Source organism: Lytechinus pictus, chromosome 1 (assembly GCF_037042905.1).
Source record: "Lytechinus pictus isolate F3 Inbred chromosome 1, Lp3.0, whole genome shotgun sequence".
Lineage (NCBI taxonomy): Eukaryota > Metazoa > Echinodermata > Echinoidea > Temnopleuroida > Toxopneustidae > Lytechinus > Lytechinus pictus.
Window position 1 is genome coordinate 24,679,991 of NC_087245.1, and position 17,199 is coordinate 24,697,189.

Below are 17,199 nucleotides of genomic sequence, written 5' to 3' on the forward strand. Positions count from 1 at the left end.
AAATTTGACGAGCGCGTACGCGCGCGTCGTGACCTCCAGGTGACCTTTGATGACATGACCTGTTGACCCTTGACCTGAAGTTGATGTGATGTTAATTTGATCGATTTTTAATTATTGATAATGGAGATATGATCGACAATGTGATTTTACAAAATGGCGCCTGGATGACGTCATCATGACCTGATGACCTTGAAAAAGTTGATTTTACTTGAAATCATAGAGCTTGATGACTGACAGAAATTTGAAGGAAATTGACCATGTCGATTTCGAGTGAACGTGTGTACAAAAAAGTGTACGGAAGAAATAAAAATTCTGGCGAAATCAATAGGTGATCTGTCGTTGACAGACCACCTAATAAAGAAGAAAGAATTGAGCTAGAGTATTTCCCATAGACTTTACACGTAAGGAAAATACGAGAATATCCAATCCAATTTTGCAAGTGAAATACGGGCATGATCCCGGCATCTGATCGAAAAGATAGGGTAACATTTTCGAAAGCTTAGAATCTCAGCTACAACATACTAAAAGCTCAGGAAAAACTGACAGGAAGAAATGGAGATATGGCTCACGAAATAGAGGAATGTCGAATCTAGTTTTGAGAAAAAGTCATGTCCCATAGAGATTGCACGCAAAATGAGGAAAAATGACATGTCTTTATTATTTGCAATTTTTGAGGATGATCCGTTCATTAAAATGAAAATTGAAGGCAATAATTCAGAAAGAGTAAGACTTAAGCTACAACATATCGAAAAATGGGCGAAAATTGACCAATATTCACGGAGTTAGAGCCTAATTTGCATAATTGTTATGACGTCATAACAAGGAAAATGGATATTTTAACTTCCGATGCCATTTTGATGATGTCATGATCGAATTGAGGGACAATGGAGACATGAAATCAAATTTACAACTCATACTCTATCGATATATGAAAAAAAATTGGGGGTCAACGGACTATTTAAAGAACTACAGTGAATTTTTAATAGGCATGTTTTTGCCCATATATGGCCTATAGTAAGAGCTCGCGCGCACACGTGCTGCAAACTTTAACGGGTGTTAATTTCGTTATTAATGGTCGTAGAAGGTTGATCAAGGTATCAAATTGCTCAGAATTATATTATCAATGCAATGATATAAAAAAATGGCGTTTCTGCGTTGCGTTGAAGGCGTTACGCGCGGAAACGCGCGCGCATACGTGTGCGTGCGCAAATTTTTGAAATGCTTGAAATGACCTGAAACGTACTTTACTTTGGTCAAAAAGTGATTTTGAGCATTTTAAAAATTTGACGAGCGCGTACGCGCGCGTCGTGACCTCCAGGTGACCTTTGATGACATGACCTGTTGACCCTTGACCTGAAGTTGATGTGATGTTAATTTGATCGATTTTTAATTATTGATAATGGAGATATGATCGACAATGTGATTTTACAAAATGGCGCCTGGATGACGTCATCATGACCTGATGACCTTGAAAAAGTTGATTTTACTTGAAATCATAGAGCTTGATGACTGACAGAAATTTGAAGGAAATTGACCATGTCGATTTCGAGTGAACGTGTGTACAAAAAAGTGTACGGAAGAAATAAAAATTCTGGCGAAATCAATAGGTGATCTGTCGTTGACAGACCACCTAAAAAGTAAATGTTTACTTATTTAAAACATGCAGGCGCTTAACCCTAAATCTCCCGGGGTATTTTGATTCTTGTCATTCCCGGGGGGGGGGGGGCATTATGGCCCCCCTCAAGATCTTGGCCGCCGATCGCGCGAGCGACGCAAAATTTTGAACGCTGGTAGTGTGCGATGTAATCTACAATAATTTGGTCTCAAAATTTGCACGAGACTTAAAAGTAAAAAGTTAGTGAGCGGCGAAGTCAAAAAATTTCGCGCAGCAGATATATCGCGAAAATTGTCGATAATGGAGGGGTTGAGCTGAATGTGGGAGGGAGTGATCCGGCCCCTAAAAATCACAAATTTATGGACTTCGCGTTTTTGTATACGTTTGCTGAATTTAGGGGGGGGTGGAATGACGCTTCATACCGACTCCAACGCATCTGTAATTAATTGAACTAGTACAAAGATAGAGACAAAACGGGATACAAATCTTTCATGGCTAATTTATTACTTTTGTTTTCGGTTGTGAAAAAAATCCAGAACGGTTAAAAAATGAATAAAATGAAAGAACAAAATAAAACACTTAGATGCTAAAATTTCAATAGATAAAAATGATTTACTTTCTCTCATTGTGACGAACAGTAATCGGTAGCATGGTTATTTTGGAGGGAAAACTGAGATAGAAAAATGAAACGTAGAACGAGACGAGGAGAGCGTTCCCAGGTAACAAGCCAACGTTGGCTCCACGTTGGAAACTTGAAAGTCGTTGGACGTTGGGAAAACTTGATGGATTAACGTTGAATCGACGTTGGAAACTAGTTTGATGGAAAGATGATGGACAATCAACAATGACACGACGTTGGCAACGTTGGAAACTTGTTAGTCGGAGAGTTGTTGGACAGTCGACAATGTCACAACGTTGGAAACACGTTTGATTGGATAGTTGTTGAACAGCCAGCAAAGGCACAACGTTGGCAACGTTGGAAACTAGTTCGCTGGAAAGTTGTTGAACAACCGACAGTGGCACAACGTTGACAAAGTTGGAAACTAGTTTGTTGGAGATTTGTTGGACGGTCGACAATGGCACAACGTTGGAGACTAGTAAGTTGGAGAGTTGTTGGACAGTCGACAATGTCACAACGTTGGAGACACGTTTGATTGGATAGTTGTTGACAGCCAGCAAAGACACAACGTTGGCAACGTTGGAAACTAGTTCGCTGGAAAGTTGTTGAACAACCGACAATGGCACAACGTTGACAAAGTTGGAAACTAGTTTGTTGGAGATTTGTTGGACGGTCGACAATGGCACAACGTTGGAGACTAGTAAGTTGGAGAGTTGTTGGACAGTCGACAATGTCACAACGTTGGAGACACGTTTGATTGGATAGTTGTTGACAGCCAGCAAAGACACAACGTTGGCAACGTTGGAAACTAGTTCGCTGGAAAGTTGTTGAACAATCAACAATGACACGACGTTGGCAACGTTGGAAACTTGTTAGTTGGAGAGTTGTTGGACAGTCGACAATGGCACAACGATGGAAATTAGTAGGTTGGAGATTAGTTGGATAGTCAACGATGACACAAGGTTGGCAACGTTGGAAACTAGTTCGATGGAAAGTTGTTGAACAACCAACTATGGCACAACGTTGTCAAAGCTAGAAACTAGTTCGATGGAGATTTGTTGGATAGTCGACGATGGCACAACGTTGGAAACTGGTAGATTGGAGATTAGTTAGATAGTATACAATGACACAACGTTGATAAAGCTGGAAACTAGTTAGATGGAAAGTTGTTGAACAACTGACACTGGCACAACGTTGGAAACTGGTAGATTGGAGATCAGTAGGATAGTCGACGATGACACAACGTTGGCAACGTTGGAAAGTTGTTGAACAACAGACAAAGGCACAACATTGGAAACTAGTGTGTTGGAGATTTGTTGGACAGCCAACAACGTCACAACGTTGGAAACGCGTGTTTGATTGGATAGGTGTTGAACAGCCAACAAAGGCACAGCGTTGACTACGTCGGAAACTAGTTCGATGGAGAGTTGCTGAACAACCGACAAAGGAACAACGTTGGAAACTATTTTCTTGGAGATTTGTTGGACAGTCGACAATGGCACAACGTTGACAAAGTTGGAAACTAGTTTGATGGAGAGTTGTTGAACAACGGACAATGGCACAACGTGGACAGCGTAATTGGAATAGTTTATTGGACAGTTAACATTGACACAATGTTGGAAACTATAGTTTGTTGGATATTTGTTTGACAGTCAACATAATATCCTGGCATAATATACACAGTGTTGAGAACGTTAGAAACTGGTTCATTGGAGAATTGATAATTGATAAAGTTGGCGGAGTACAGCAAGTCTGCATATGCCGACTTAACCCAAGACAAGACAAGACTACTGGCATAATTTCCAATGGGGCCAAGGGGGGGGGGGGTCGATCAAGTAAGTTTGCTTGTCTATCCATGTCACCCTTGGTATCCCCCAGCAATAAGGGGAAAAGAAATCGAGAGAGAAGGAAAATAATGGGAAGGGAAAGAGGAACTAAAACTAAGTCTAAGGGGAAAACAAAAATAAAGATGGGGTAGAATAGAGAGGCTGCATGCACCTGCATGGGGATGCAAATTAATGTGTCGATTAATATAGAAAATAAAGAAGAAAAACAAGAAAAAAAATGTAGTTCAAGACCAGAATTTCCAGAAACGCCCTCGTCGATCCTTTGCAGCTGGCAAGGCCTTTCACAGTAAGTACGAGATATGTCATAGGCCTACCGTACCGTCACATAACTAGAAGAAATTGAAGAAGGAAATACAAGCATCAAATGTGCCTATTTAAAAATACCATACTATTCTGATGCGCAGAATTAGTCGCGACGTCGGACTCCTTCTGTCATGTCTGTGTAGTCTGCTTCCTTCAATTTTGAACTTGAAGAATCTGGCAGAATTTGGACTGGATAGTGGATATAGATAAGTAAATTCCAGAATATCTAGTGATCTGGAACAGTACTTATAAGCTGTATATTTAGGACCTACAATCTACAGTTGAATTTTCTTTGCACTTGCAGATAATCGGTAACTGCAACCATTGATCCCCTCCGAAAGATCCCGGAGTCAGCTTCTGTGTGCGTACAGTCCGACGCTATAATATTCGTGTACTGTAAGTAGTAGTAAAGTAGTACTTAACACCAGTCACTGCACAGTATAACATACTAACTAACCTCGTAATTAGCTTGTGTGAGTGACTAATACTAACCTCGCAATACGTGTGAGTGGGAACGAGTATGCGATACCAATGGCAAGGCAACAGTCATTGGATGATTTTCAAAATTCAAGTACGTACAGTGTTGAAATCTGGTGTTGGTGTAACCCAGAGAGCTCCGGCCCGCGTAGCGGGCCGGAGCCCAGACGCTCAGTGTGCAAACGGGCATTCAGGTGAGAGTACCGTGAAGTTTGGTCAAAATCATTTTAATAATAAATAATTAAAACAGAAATTAAGCACTTACCACGATTGTATGGATGATAGTCTAACGAGTGGCAGTTTCCTGACATCGAGGCACAGACTGGAACCTCAAAAAACGATAAGTTCTGTCGCGGTAGCTCTCCTCTTTCAGAATTCAACACAAAATGGCCGATCGAGACCGAGGCTAGTATAGCACTAGCGCATATAGACTTTGTCAAATTCGCGCATGCGCCCTACACCCTCTCGAACGGCCATTTTGCTATGAATTCTGAAAGAAGGAGAGCCACCGCGACAGAACTTATCGTTTTTTGAGGTTCCAGTCTGTGCCTCGATGTCAGGAAACTGCCACTCGTTAGACTATCATCCATACAATCGTGGTAAGTGCTTAATTTCTGTTTTAATTATTTATTATTAAAATGATTTTGACCAAACTTCACGGTACTCTCACCTGAATGCCCGTTTGCACACTGAGCGTCTGGGCTCCGGCCCGCTACGCGGGCCGGAGCTCTCTGGGTTAGTGTTGGTGTAACCCAGGCACCCAAGGGTTCATTACATGCCGCCGCGCACAGAAAAATCAAGCCATAGAAGTCGTGTGTTGTGGACCCAAGAAGTGAGATCCCAGCACGTGCGACCCACTAGTAAGAAATCCACTGCCAAACGCGGTTCGTGGTGCGAGGTTAGTATACTAATACCCCGGGGGGGGCACTCAGTATATAATGCATAGTGGGTATGTGCCGCGGAGGGGACCCCCATTTTTACACTCAAATTTCCGTTCCAAGGCATAGCATTTTTGTCTTTTTGAGAAAAAGAACAAAGAAAGCCGCTCCAAGGCATAGCATTTCCTTCTTATCGAGAAAAAAGAAGAAAGAAATCCGTTCCAAAGCTTCGCATATTTTTCGTTACGCCGTTCCGGTCGCATTGATCTGCTACAAGGAGCTGCAATTTTGGTGAAAAGCGGCCGTAGAGCGCTTTTCGACCATCGCCTAAGCGCGAGCGCACCCGGCGGAGGCCGCGCTAGCTGCGTCATGCACGATTGCCCGTTCCATAGGAATGCATACGCACTCACAGAGATACGGAGATCCGTTCCGAGGACCCCCATTTTCACAAACATTTGTAGTTCCGAAGCCCGTTCCGAGGACCCTCCTTTTTACAATAAGCCCGCTCCAAGGCCCCCGTTTTTTGCCTCGCCCGCGGCACACCCCTACCACTTTTTTGGTCGAGTGCCCCCCCCGGGACTAATACTAACCTGGCAATACGTGTGAGTGTAACCCAGGGAGCTCCGGCCCGCTGTGCGGGCCGGAGCCCAGGGGCTTACCGTGTAATTCACCATACCCACGGTAGTAGCATGAAGTATGGTCTAAATAATTATCCGAATAAATAGTTAAAACAGAAATTAAGCACTTACCACGATTATATGGATGAAGGTCTAACGAGTGGCAGCTTCCTGACATCGAGGCACAGACTGGAACCTAAAAAAACGAAAAGTTCTGTGGCGGTAGCTCTCCTCTTTCAGAATTCAAAACAAAATGGCCGATTGAGACCGAGACTAATAGCACTAGTGCATTAGTATACATCTCTATGATATAGACTTTGTCAAATTCGCGCATGCGCCCTACACCCTCGGTACCGGTCTCGAACGGCCATTTTGCTATGAATTCTGAAAGAAGGAGAGCTACCGCGACATAACTTTTTCGTTTTTTGAGGTTCCAGTCTGTGCCTCGATGTCAGGAAGCTGCCAATCGTTAGACCTTCATCCATATAATCGTGGTAAGTGCTTAATTTCTGTTTTAACTATTTATTCGGATAATTATTTAGACCATACTTCACGCTACTACCGTGGGTATGGTGAATTACACGGTAAGCCCCTGGGCTCCGGCCCGCTGAGCGGGCCGGAGCTCCCTGGGTTAGTGTTGGTGTTGTGACAACACCGTACTTGAATCAGGCTGGTGTTAAGATTGACCTCGGAAAATATGGTGTATTTCCGGCAGTTTGTGTTGAAGGCTGGTGTTGATTGTCATCTGCTGAACCCAACACTGCACTGTGGCTGCATGGTGTTGATGATCTACAAGCAATTTCCCCATTCAGCAACACCGACGTACCCCAGGGATTGGGAGAATCGTGATTTAAAGTTCAGTGTTGGTGTTGATGAACTGTAGCTATTACGAACAGGGGGCGAACACGACGAACCATCTCCGTAAAATTATCTTTTACATTTAAGATGAGAGCAAATCATTAGAGTTTTAATACATTTCAATGAAAAATAATATTACGCTTGGTGTTGGAGCTCAGTTCAGCAGCCCTTTCACGCTCTCAACACCGTACACCGTACTTGAAATCACCCAAATGACTTGCTACCTGGCATTCCTGCCTTATTTATTATACGCTGCCTTGAATTGACTTGGTCGGTCCTGCCTGGCCTAGCCTGGACCGAGTGTTTTCCAACTGCTGTCAAACCTGTAGTTGCTATGTGAGGCATGCTACACTTGACGCTGAAATATCATTTAATAGTTATGGCACGAGCGAGACTAGGCCATGGCCATGGATATTGAGATATCAGTTGACTTCTATCTTAATCAAAAAGAGGCACTCTTTAGTTACAGTAGGCAGTAGCTACGTTACTCTGAGTGAGGCCAAGTTACGCGACCTCCTTTTTTGATTTTGTAAATACTGAGAGACTGCAATTACACATGTGAGTTTTTGTGATGATTACTGACGTTGCAATTGGCATTGCATACCGAGTCATTAAACAATTGTAGACAGAAACAGAGATTGCAACTCGCAAGAAAATGTAATACATCTTAATTTTTATTACATATGCATATGTTTTTTTGGTATTAGTCTTGTTTGAGAAAAAGAGGATGTCAAAAAAGTTTGAATGCTACAAAGGCCTCAATAAATATCACACGTAATTATCTTGATTTCTCTTAATTATGTGAAGAGACTTGTAACAGAAAGAATGAAAAGAAATGAATAGCTGTAATAATAGTTGTAATGTTTTTTGATAGAATCATGAACAGATTACAGATGATGATGGCACAGTGTTGAAAACTGTTTGATGGAGATGGCGCATCGTTGGATTTGTTTAGAATTAGACCAACAAAGAATCAACGTTACAACAAAATTTTACCGATATTAGACAAACATTGAATCAACGTTTACGCCAACGTTGGACTAACATTGGACTAAAGTTGAATCAACTTTCCATCAACATTGGACCAACATTATACCAACGTTGGATCAACGTCACCCAACGTTGGACCAACATTGGACCAACGCTGCCATACCTGCCTCATCTGGACAATGATTATGCACTCATGAATATTCATTACATCAGTAAATGACCAAAATTTTAGGTAATATTGCTATAATAATTAGAGTATTTATGTTTATTCAATATTTCCACCATGAAAAGTTTCAGAAAAGTATGTGGCTCCATTACCATATCATATATAATCAAAACATATTATTCTAAGTGAAATATTCAAGGTTAAGTGTGGAAAATGATATTAACTGTATTCTGCCAAGTATAGCAAAGTTGCTCTATATATAGGAGTCAATGACAGGTAACAGTGGATAGGTGTAGGATGATAGGAATAGGATATAGGATTAGGATGTAGGATTTTAGGATAGGATAAGACATATGATGATAAAGATTTGAGTGTAGAGTTGTAATGGTGGACTTCACCTTGAAACCAATTAATGTTTTGTTAATTACTGCCATACGTTGGAATAACGTTGGAGCAATGTTGGAGCAACGTTGTGACAACGTTGTAACAATGTTGGAGCAATGTTGCCAGACAACGTTGGAGCATTGTTGCTGGACAGCGTTGAACCAACGTTGTAAACATAGTTGGACTGACGATGTATGCAAGTGCACGTCCATCGCTGCTTCAACGTTGCCCATCAACGTTGCAGCAACGCTGTTATTGATGACTCAGCCGACATTATACCAACGTTGGAGCATTGATGGTGGACAACGTTGAACTGACGTTGGAAATGTTGTTGGTCTGACGATGTATGGACGTGCACTTCTATCGATGATACAACGTTGCTTACCAACGTTGTAGCAATGTTGTATTTGACTATTTAGCCAACATTAGATCAACGTTGCCAGACAACGTTGAAACATTGTTGCTGGACAACGTTGAACTAACGTTGGAAATGTTGTTGGTCTGACGATGTATGCGCGTGCACTTCTATCGATGATGCAACGTTGGCCTGCCAACGTTGAGGCAACGTTGGGAAAAAAATTCCCAACGTTGATCCAACGTTGGTCCAACGCTGTATTGTTACCTGGGTTGGGAGGTATGATTTCAGATTTGAGTCACATTTACACCCTTCGCTCTTTGAAATTGCAACAGGAAAACAAATCGAACACTGGTATGCAATCTTCAGGAACAAAATTATTTTTTATTACAAACTGTAATTTATGAAAAGAAGAAACCAAAGGCGATTTTTAGTGAAACATTGAGGCCACCGTCTTGAAGCCCAGAAGCCAAAAATCACAAAATAGTTTCGGACTTTCGTTGCGCAGCATCATCATCGTACTTGCAAGGGAATATATTCACCCTTTTTTATTCATTCTGGAAAATAAAGGTATTTGGTATGGTGTGATTTCACCAAAAACGGATTATCGTCGTAATTATACACTTTGCAAATGATCTGAATACAAGGGGGTAAAGAGACCATTCATGAGTAGCGTTACAATAGGCAAAGAAAAAAGCACTAGAGCAGACAACAAAGCGGTATCGATCGAACCCGACTTGTCCGCGCGTGCTGATTGCCCTTACGCATTTTTGTACACAGTGCCTATTGACTTGGGAAAAAGCGAAGATTTGACAAAATAACACGACTTTTTGCTCGTAAATTTCTTAACTATTCTGTCGATTTGAGAAGCGAGACCTTTAATTCTAGAAAGAAAAATGTCTGATCTTTCATCTTTACATTTACTAAAAATCCTGAAAATACTTCAGTTTGGCGCAATTAGCAATAGATTAGGAAAACACCGCCACAGATCCAAATACTAGCAATGTACAAAAACGGCTCCGCCGCAGGGAGAGGTATCCGGTTTCGCGGGCCCGCACGCAAAGGGATATTTTCACTGGGATTTGACTTGCAACTATATCATCATCATTGTCATCATGTGTTAAAAAAAACTTATAGACTAAATATGACTAGAGAACGGAACTACATAGACGGATGCAACAGCCAAAACTACAACAGCCCAAATTTAATGAAAACTTTAATTAATGTTGTGAACAAAAAACATAAATACAATATCTCGTTGTAAGGTTTGATCATGTTAAAATGTGTGATCGTGTTAGAGAGACGTTTTATTATGATTCCGAGTTTGTAAAGGGGGAGTAGTATTTTTAAACAGACAAGCATTGATCTTTGAGAGTAGTTGAATTGCCATGAAAAATATAATATTGTATTCTTCTTCTAACAGATTATGATTTCACACGACCAGTTTTCGTCGAACCCAAATCAATAACCAATAAACGAAGCGTAGATTCAGAACCAGTCTCGAATCCAAACCCTGAAGTGAAGTTCAACGCGTTTGGCCAAGTCTACCATGTTCGTCTCCAACCAAACCGCTGGTTACTAAGACAAGGTTTAGTCGTTGAACGAGTAGCTGCAGATGGAACGGTTACAGAAGAAGAGATACACGATCGGGATTGTTATTACTTTGCTCACCTATTATCTCATAGTAGTGAATCTGCTGGTGCTCTCAGTACATGTAACGGACTGGTAAGATATGTTCACAATCTTCTTAATCTAAAAAATCTATTTGTGGGAACCACACTCAACAGCCCATGCTTTCCTCAAATTTAGACTACTTTAACAAAATTAAAATGTATATTAAAAAATACAATTCCGGTATTTTGTCCGCGCTGTCCACACGTGAGGTTGATTTTTTTTCCATTTTTATATTGCCTCGTGTATTTATGGTATTGGGAAATGATTTACGTATCCTCTAGTTTAATGGTTATAGATACATTTTATTTTATGATCTAAAACCATAGAGATATGTCTAAAACAAACGTGAAACCATCGAGCGTAGAGGGCAGCAATAGACAAAAGTGCTGCCTTCTACATTAATTTCTTGAAACTCAAATAAAAAAAATCACATTTTACGGAAAGTTTTAATTATCTTCTCATGAAGTAAGTGTAAGTGGACGTACAAACACTAAAATCAAATTTGAATACTAATATAATACTAATTCTATTCTTTATCTGTAGTGAGAACTTTATTCAAAGAAGGCATATATGGTTGGGACTGGTTAAAGAGGTTCTGGATTGAATGAAGAATTTGATCCCCGATGAAAACTGCATGTGAAACTTTTCTCAGTATAAATGATACTTTTATTTGTTTTTAGCGAATTCAAATCGATCATAAAGTCAAATATCCTTAAGATTACAGAGAAAAGATTACTAAAGACAAATAAAACAAAGGGTCACAGCTCATTGATTCAGAATGAGGGGTCTACATAAAAAAAAAACATAAACAGAGAAAGTGGTATATGAGGCATATATAGAGTATCAAAAAGGATATCATTAAATCTGAGAAAATATATACAATATCGTGATAAGTTATTTCATGCTCCTGGCATTCAGAAATCTCATGATTTATTCTTATATCTCGACAGCGTGGTTTAATAAGCCATGACGATACTGATACCTACATTGCTCCGTTGAAAGACCATCATGCAATGCGATACCGCCGGGAGATCGAAGACCTGATCGAAGGCGAGCAAGCTCATATTGTGTATAAACGAACATCACGTACACGGCGACAAACTACGACGTCATCATCGGATGATTACATTGATGACAGTGATGATAACGACGATGACAGCGAGTTCTACTCCTATGATGATCAAAGGAGTGATTTTAGCGGCAATGACACTTACAACAATGACACATTCTGTGAGCAAGTTTTCGGTAAGTGTCTGAAATGAGTTATAATTATATCCTATCAGGGGCCGCGGAAGCGGGGGGGGGGGGGGGGGCTGGGGGGGCTTCAGCCCCCCCCCCCCCACCCACTTTTTTTTCCAAAACCGTGTACAAAAACGTAAAAATTACCATATGATTGTGATTTTTTGCATGGTCAGCCCCCCCCCCCCACTTTTGGCTCAGCCCCCCCACTTTGAAAACCGTTCCACGGCCCCTGCCTATGATATATTATAGACATATGTATGTTAAAATAATTATGTTTTTAAGTACATAATAAGTGAACAACTTCAAACATCAGCGTAGACTAGACCTACCCCTTGTAGTATTTAGTTACAATAACTATGATAACTTATATACGCTTGGGGAAAAAACACACGCCGGGTTGGATTGAGTAAACAGTATATGTCACGTGATCTGCTTTTAACCAGTCATTTCATTTGGATCGATGGGCCTATAGGCCTATCAATTTTAGTTGTAATGTTATTGGTATCTCACTTCAAAAACAAAACCTACAAGTTGTGTCACCTGAGGAGCGTTTTATTCAAAAAGGACTTGGGCGACGTTTAATGTAACGAGTCCCGTTGTATCCGACAGTTACCATTTTCAACATTGCCTCTCAGCTGATCAAAACCAAGAAAAGTTGTCAGATCGCACAACTCGTCGGACAGAAATGTGAATGAAACACTCCCATGCTGGTCTATGCAATTCTTAAGAACTGAATATCGCAAATTGGTATAGTACCAGACTACCAGGTGAACTTGAACGACATATTAATAAAAATGAAAAACAGTTACGTACATATCCAATTTGATAAATGGGAAGGTCGTTTTCGAAAAGTTGCTCTATACAGTGCGTATCAATAAAACGGAACAGTTTTGAAAAGTCTATAAAATATTTGTTTCAAAATATTATATCTATATTTTGATGTTAATAGATGCTCTGAGATCTTATCTTTAAAATGCCATTCAAATTAATAAATTTTGTTCATGCTTGAGCGAACACGAGACGTTTTTGTCGGGGGTTCAAAAAGAGGCTTGCGCCAAAATGGCAGAAATTAGAAATTTGATGATTAGACTTTTGGCTAATCAGCAGACTTTTTCTTAATCTTTTCATTATCTTTGCCATAATTTTCGAATTATGCTGTCAAATTTCATTTACAAATTTATTTATTTACCTGAATTATTTTGTTTTTCATTTAAACTTTTTTTACCTTTGAATTTTCTTCATAACTAAGAAAAGAAGACTTTTTGTCAAACCAAGTAAGAAGATTTGCATTATTAATTGGGAGAGTTTGTAATTATTTAAATCCTTTTATTATGTGAAACAAATTATGTTATGGTACCTATATAAAAGACATGAATCCTATTTTCAAGGGGTTATTGAATCCTTCACCAAGTTTAATTATGTGCTTGACAGGACAAACAGGAAAGTATTCATTCTTTCAATGGCAATGGTGTATTGAGTCAATTTTGAAGGAGCAAGATATGGCAGATCGGGTAAAATGTATTAAAAAGTTGTGAAGCGAGCAAGCAATAATTTCCACTTTTTTTGACATAATATTCAGAAAATGATATCATATTTCACTTTCTATGTTTTCTGTTATTTTTCTTTCCACTTTTTTCTTGGTCATGATTTTTTTTTATTTGGGGGGGGGGGGAGCACCCCGAGCCCCCATCCATCAGTATGCCACTGTTCAAAGGCACCATAACCTTTGTAGCACACAATGAAAGGATTTGAAAAAAAAACACGCTCTCCCATACTTCGGTTTAAAAAAAAATGTCCTTGCCTAAAGAAGGAATATTCAAAGCTAAAAGAGAACATATTAAAAAGGAACAACAACGGAAATATTCAAGCAAATAAGTAGATTTGGAAATGAATTTTGACCACATAATTAAAAAATTATGGCAAAGATAATGAAAAGGTTAAAAGGAAGTCTGCTGATTAGCAAGAAATCCAACTATCATATTTATCATTTTATGCCATTTTGGCGCAAGCCTCCTTTTTAACCCCAGACAAAAACATTCCGTGTTCGCTCAAGCATGAACGAAACTAAATTATTTTAATGGCATTTGAAGGATAAGAATTCAGAGCCCCTATTGACACCAAAATATAGAGATCATAATTTGAAACAAAAATTTTATAGACTTTTCAAATCTGTCCCATTTTTTTATACGCACAGTAGTTAATTAAAATTGGCTGATTGTATCTTGATATTACACCCCAGCACCAGTGGATCTACCTGAGCACTCCTTCCTTGATCACGGATCGGTGGATGGTGGTAATGCGTCAGACTATGAACCAAACTTTGCCGATAGGATGGCTGCAGATCAAGAAGACGGTGATCATTCCCAAGAAGGGGGTCACAGATACATCGAGGTCTTCGTCATCATCGATGACAAAATGCTCAGACGTCACAGAGAGGACGTCATGAACTACACATTATCTATCATGAACATCGTAAGTAAAAAATAATGTTGAATTAAAGGTGGAAGTGTCGTGGTCTAGTGGTTCGGTCTTGACTCTTAATCCAAAGGTCGAGGGTTCGAATCCCACCCGGCACTATATAGTTCTTTGGCAAGGCATTTATCCACGTTTGTCACTCTCCACCCAGGTGATAAATGGGTACCGTCAATCAGACCTTCATTTTTGAGGAGCGCGATCGCGCCGGTGTACCGGCGGATCCTGCGCCTGGCAGATACTGTTCTAGGCACCAAATCCGCCGGCGGATCGTGTTCTACTCCGGGAGATTCAGTACCAAAAAAGGCCACTCTCTTCGGAAGATATCGTTCTTGCGCTATCGCGATATCCTTCCTTCACATGCTCAATATACATTCATTCTTTCAGTTTGCGTATTGTTATTATTTGCTTTAGCAGCATTTTTGCATGATTTCGGATTATGTCTCTGTTCTGATACAATTTGTCTGCTATATGTTACAGTGTTATTTGATTTGAGTATTCACAGCTGCAATTATCATTTTTTTTTTCCTTAATTATGTATGTATGAAATTTATTTGAATGAATAATAAAGATCACTACAAAACAAAAAAAGGTCACGTGGTACTTGAAAACTATATAGTCAAAAGCGGTAGATTTCATCAATTAAAGCTTGCAGAAAAAGATATTTATGATATATCTATGTGATAGAAGTGAAGAAATAAAATGCGTAATCTGAAAGGGGAAAATAACCCATTTTCTTGTAACAACTCTATGGAATTACTCCACTTCTAACACTACATGACGTCACGGTCTCGGTGCGAGGCCGGTGAAAGCATTTACAAGAAAGTATATTTTCGAAACCCGATAATTGGAGTTATTCTTATGCAAAATATTCAGCTGTAAGCGATGACTGCATAAAACTTGCATTTCTGTTTTTAGTTTAAATTAATAGCTTTCGTCGGATTTGTCTGATTCGTCAATTAAATTTTTGGGTCTGGTCTGGGTCTTTAAATAGTCCACATTTAGTCTTCATTCAACTGTCAATGTCTGCTGCACTATAGTATACAAAGAATTTACCCCAAGATATGATAATAATGCTTGTAATCAAATAACATGCATTTGTTAATTTATTTTATGCCTATTAATTTATTGCAGTATGAAAAATCCTTCTTATCACAATTTTAGGGATAAATTGGGCACAATATGCATCAATTATGATTAATACAGAGTATTAAATAAAGGCAAACAATGGCAGTTTTGATATTTAAAATTAGTATTTTGTAATAAGCTTTCTAAAGGGAAGTATGAATAATGATCACTGCAAATGAAATTTCTGATTACCGAAATTCCAATGTATTACTATTATTTCCTTCACATTTTCTTGTGTATTTTTTATATTTTCTCTCCCCTTCCTCTTTCTCCTTTTTAGTGCTATATCACCCACTCGTATACGCCCCAGATATATTCATAATGTGCCAGAAAGGTTAGGAAACTGGAAAAGAGGCAAAAGGGGCGAAATGAGCAAGGAAAGAAAGAAAGGCAAAAAAAAATAAAGAGATGAAAATCAGGAGGGGGTATATATAGTGAGAGAAACAAAAGATATAAAGGAGAAATCATATTTCACTAAAGATCCCATATTGATCTTAAAATTAGATGACTAAGAGGTAAATTAGGGAGCACCAAATAGTACGTGGCGTATCTAAATTCTGTCAGGGTGAACTTCCGGTCCCCTTTAATTAATTCAGATTCCTTAACATTGAAAAAAAAAAGAATTAAAAAAAACAAATTTAAAAAAATACATGAAAAATTAAAAATAGGCCTACAATAAACTACATCATGTTTTGACATTCTTTTTTTTTATGTTTGTTAGAAATATCAAATTTATGTTTTCACAAAAAAATTAACATTCTACAAGCAATAATATGAGTTAACATCAAAACATATTTTCATACACTAATTTGCATCATTTATTTTGAAATATGAAGTTTTAACTTGTTGATTTTTTTCTAAACATTTGTAGTTTCAAAAACCTATAGGCCTATATGGGGGTGCAAATTTTCGCCAACCGTCTGGCAAACTGACACATGGTGTGAAAAAGCACAGTTAAAGAGATCGATGCATACTGCGGACTGAAAATAGTATAAAAATTCACAAAACAAAATGATGGAAATTTCATCAAAATCTTATAATTATGTTTAGTTTTGACGTATGTGCCAGGTCTATGTAATACATGAAATATCGAGACATTATTCAGTTTCAGTTTCAGTTTAGTTCATTTCACTTCCATTTTCTGATAATAAACATAACAAACATATATACATGTGTATGAATGTACATAACAGAATAAGTGTCATAAGAATACTTCAATAATTAATTAACAAACTCGTAGGAAATAGTCGGAGTATATATAATTCTTTTTGTTCCAAACATTTTGATAATTAGACAAATTATAGATTACAGTTAGCATGTGAAAATGAAAGTGAGGGACTTATTAAAAAGCAAAGCTTGTAATGGTAAGTCCCTTGGGATAAATTTATAGTAATCTTAATCGTATGTAATTAAAAGTAAAGTAGGTCAATCTTGACCATATATGAAGAACGGCAACACCATGGAAGTCTACATGTGGGACTACAATATTTACCGAGTGTAAGTTCAAATCAGAGTTGGGAAAGAGGTGAATATTCTTAATTTTTCTGATAGTTTTCAAGAAAATAAAAATAATT

At 38.8% G+C, this 17,199-nt stretch overlaps 1 protein-coding gene across 1 annotated transcript in view; it reads left to right on the forward strand.

Moving 5' to 3' along the window:
* The first annotated feature begins 4,510 nt into the window (after positions 1 to 4,510).
* LOC129264889 (A disintegrin and metalloproteinase with thrombospondin motifs 16-like) overlaps positions 4,511 to 17,199 on the forward strand; it is a 38,788-nt gene continuing 26,099 nt past the window's right edge. Inside the window, exons 1-4 of the mRNA XM_064105352.1 lie at positions 4,511 to 4,780; positions 10,533 to 10,834; positions 11,734 to 12,028; positions 14,265 to 14,497. Coding sequence (XP_063961422.1) covers positions 11,797 to 12,028; positions 14,265 to 14,497 — 465 coding nt within the window. The 5' untranslated portion in view covers positions 4,511 to 4,780; positions 10,533 to 10,834; positions 11,734 to 11,796. The remainder of the gene's footprint in view (positions 4,781 to 10,532; positions 10,835 to 11,733; positions 12,029 to 14,264; positions 14,498 to 17,199) is intronic.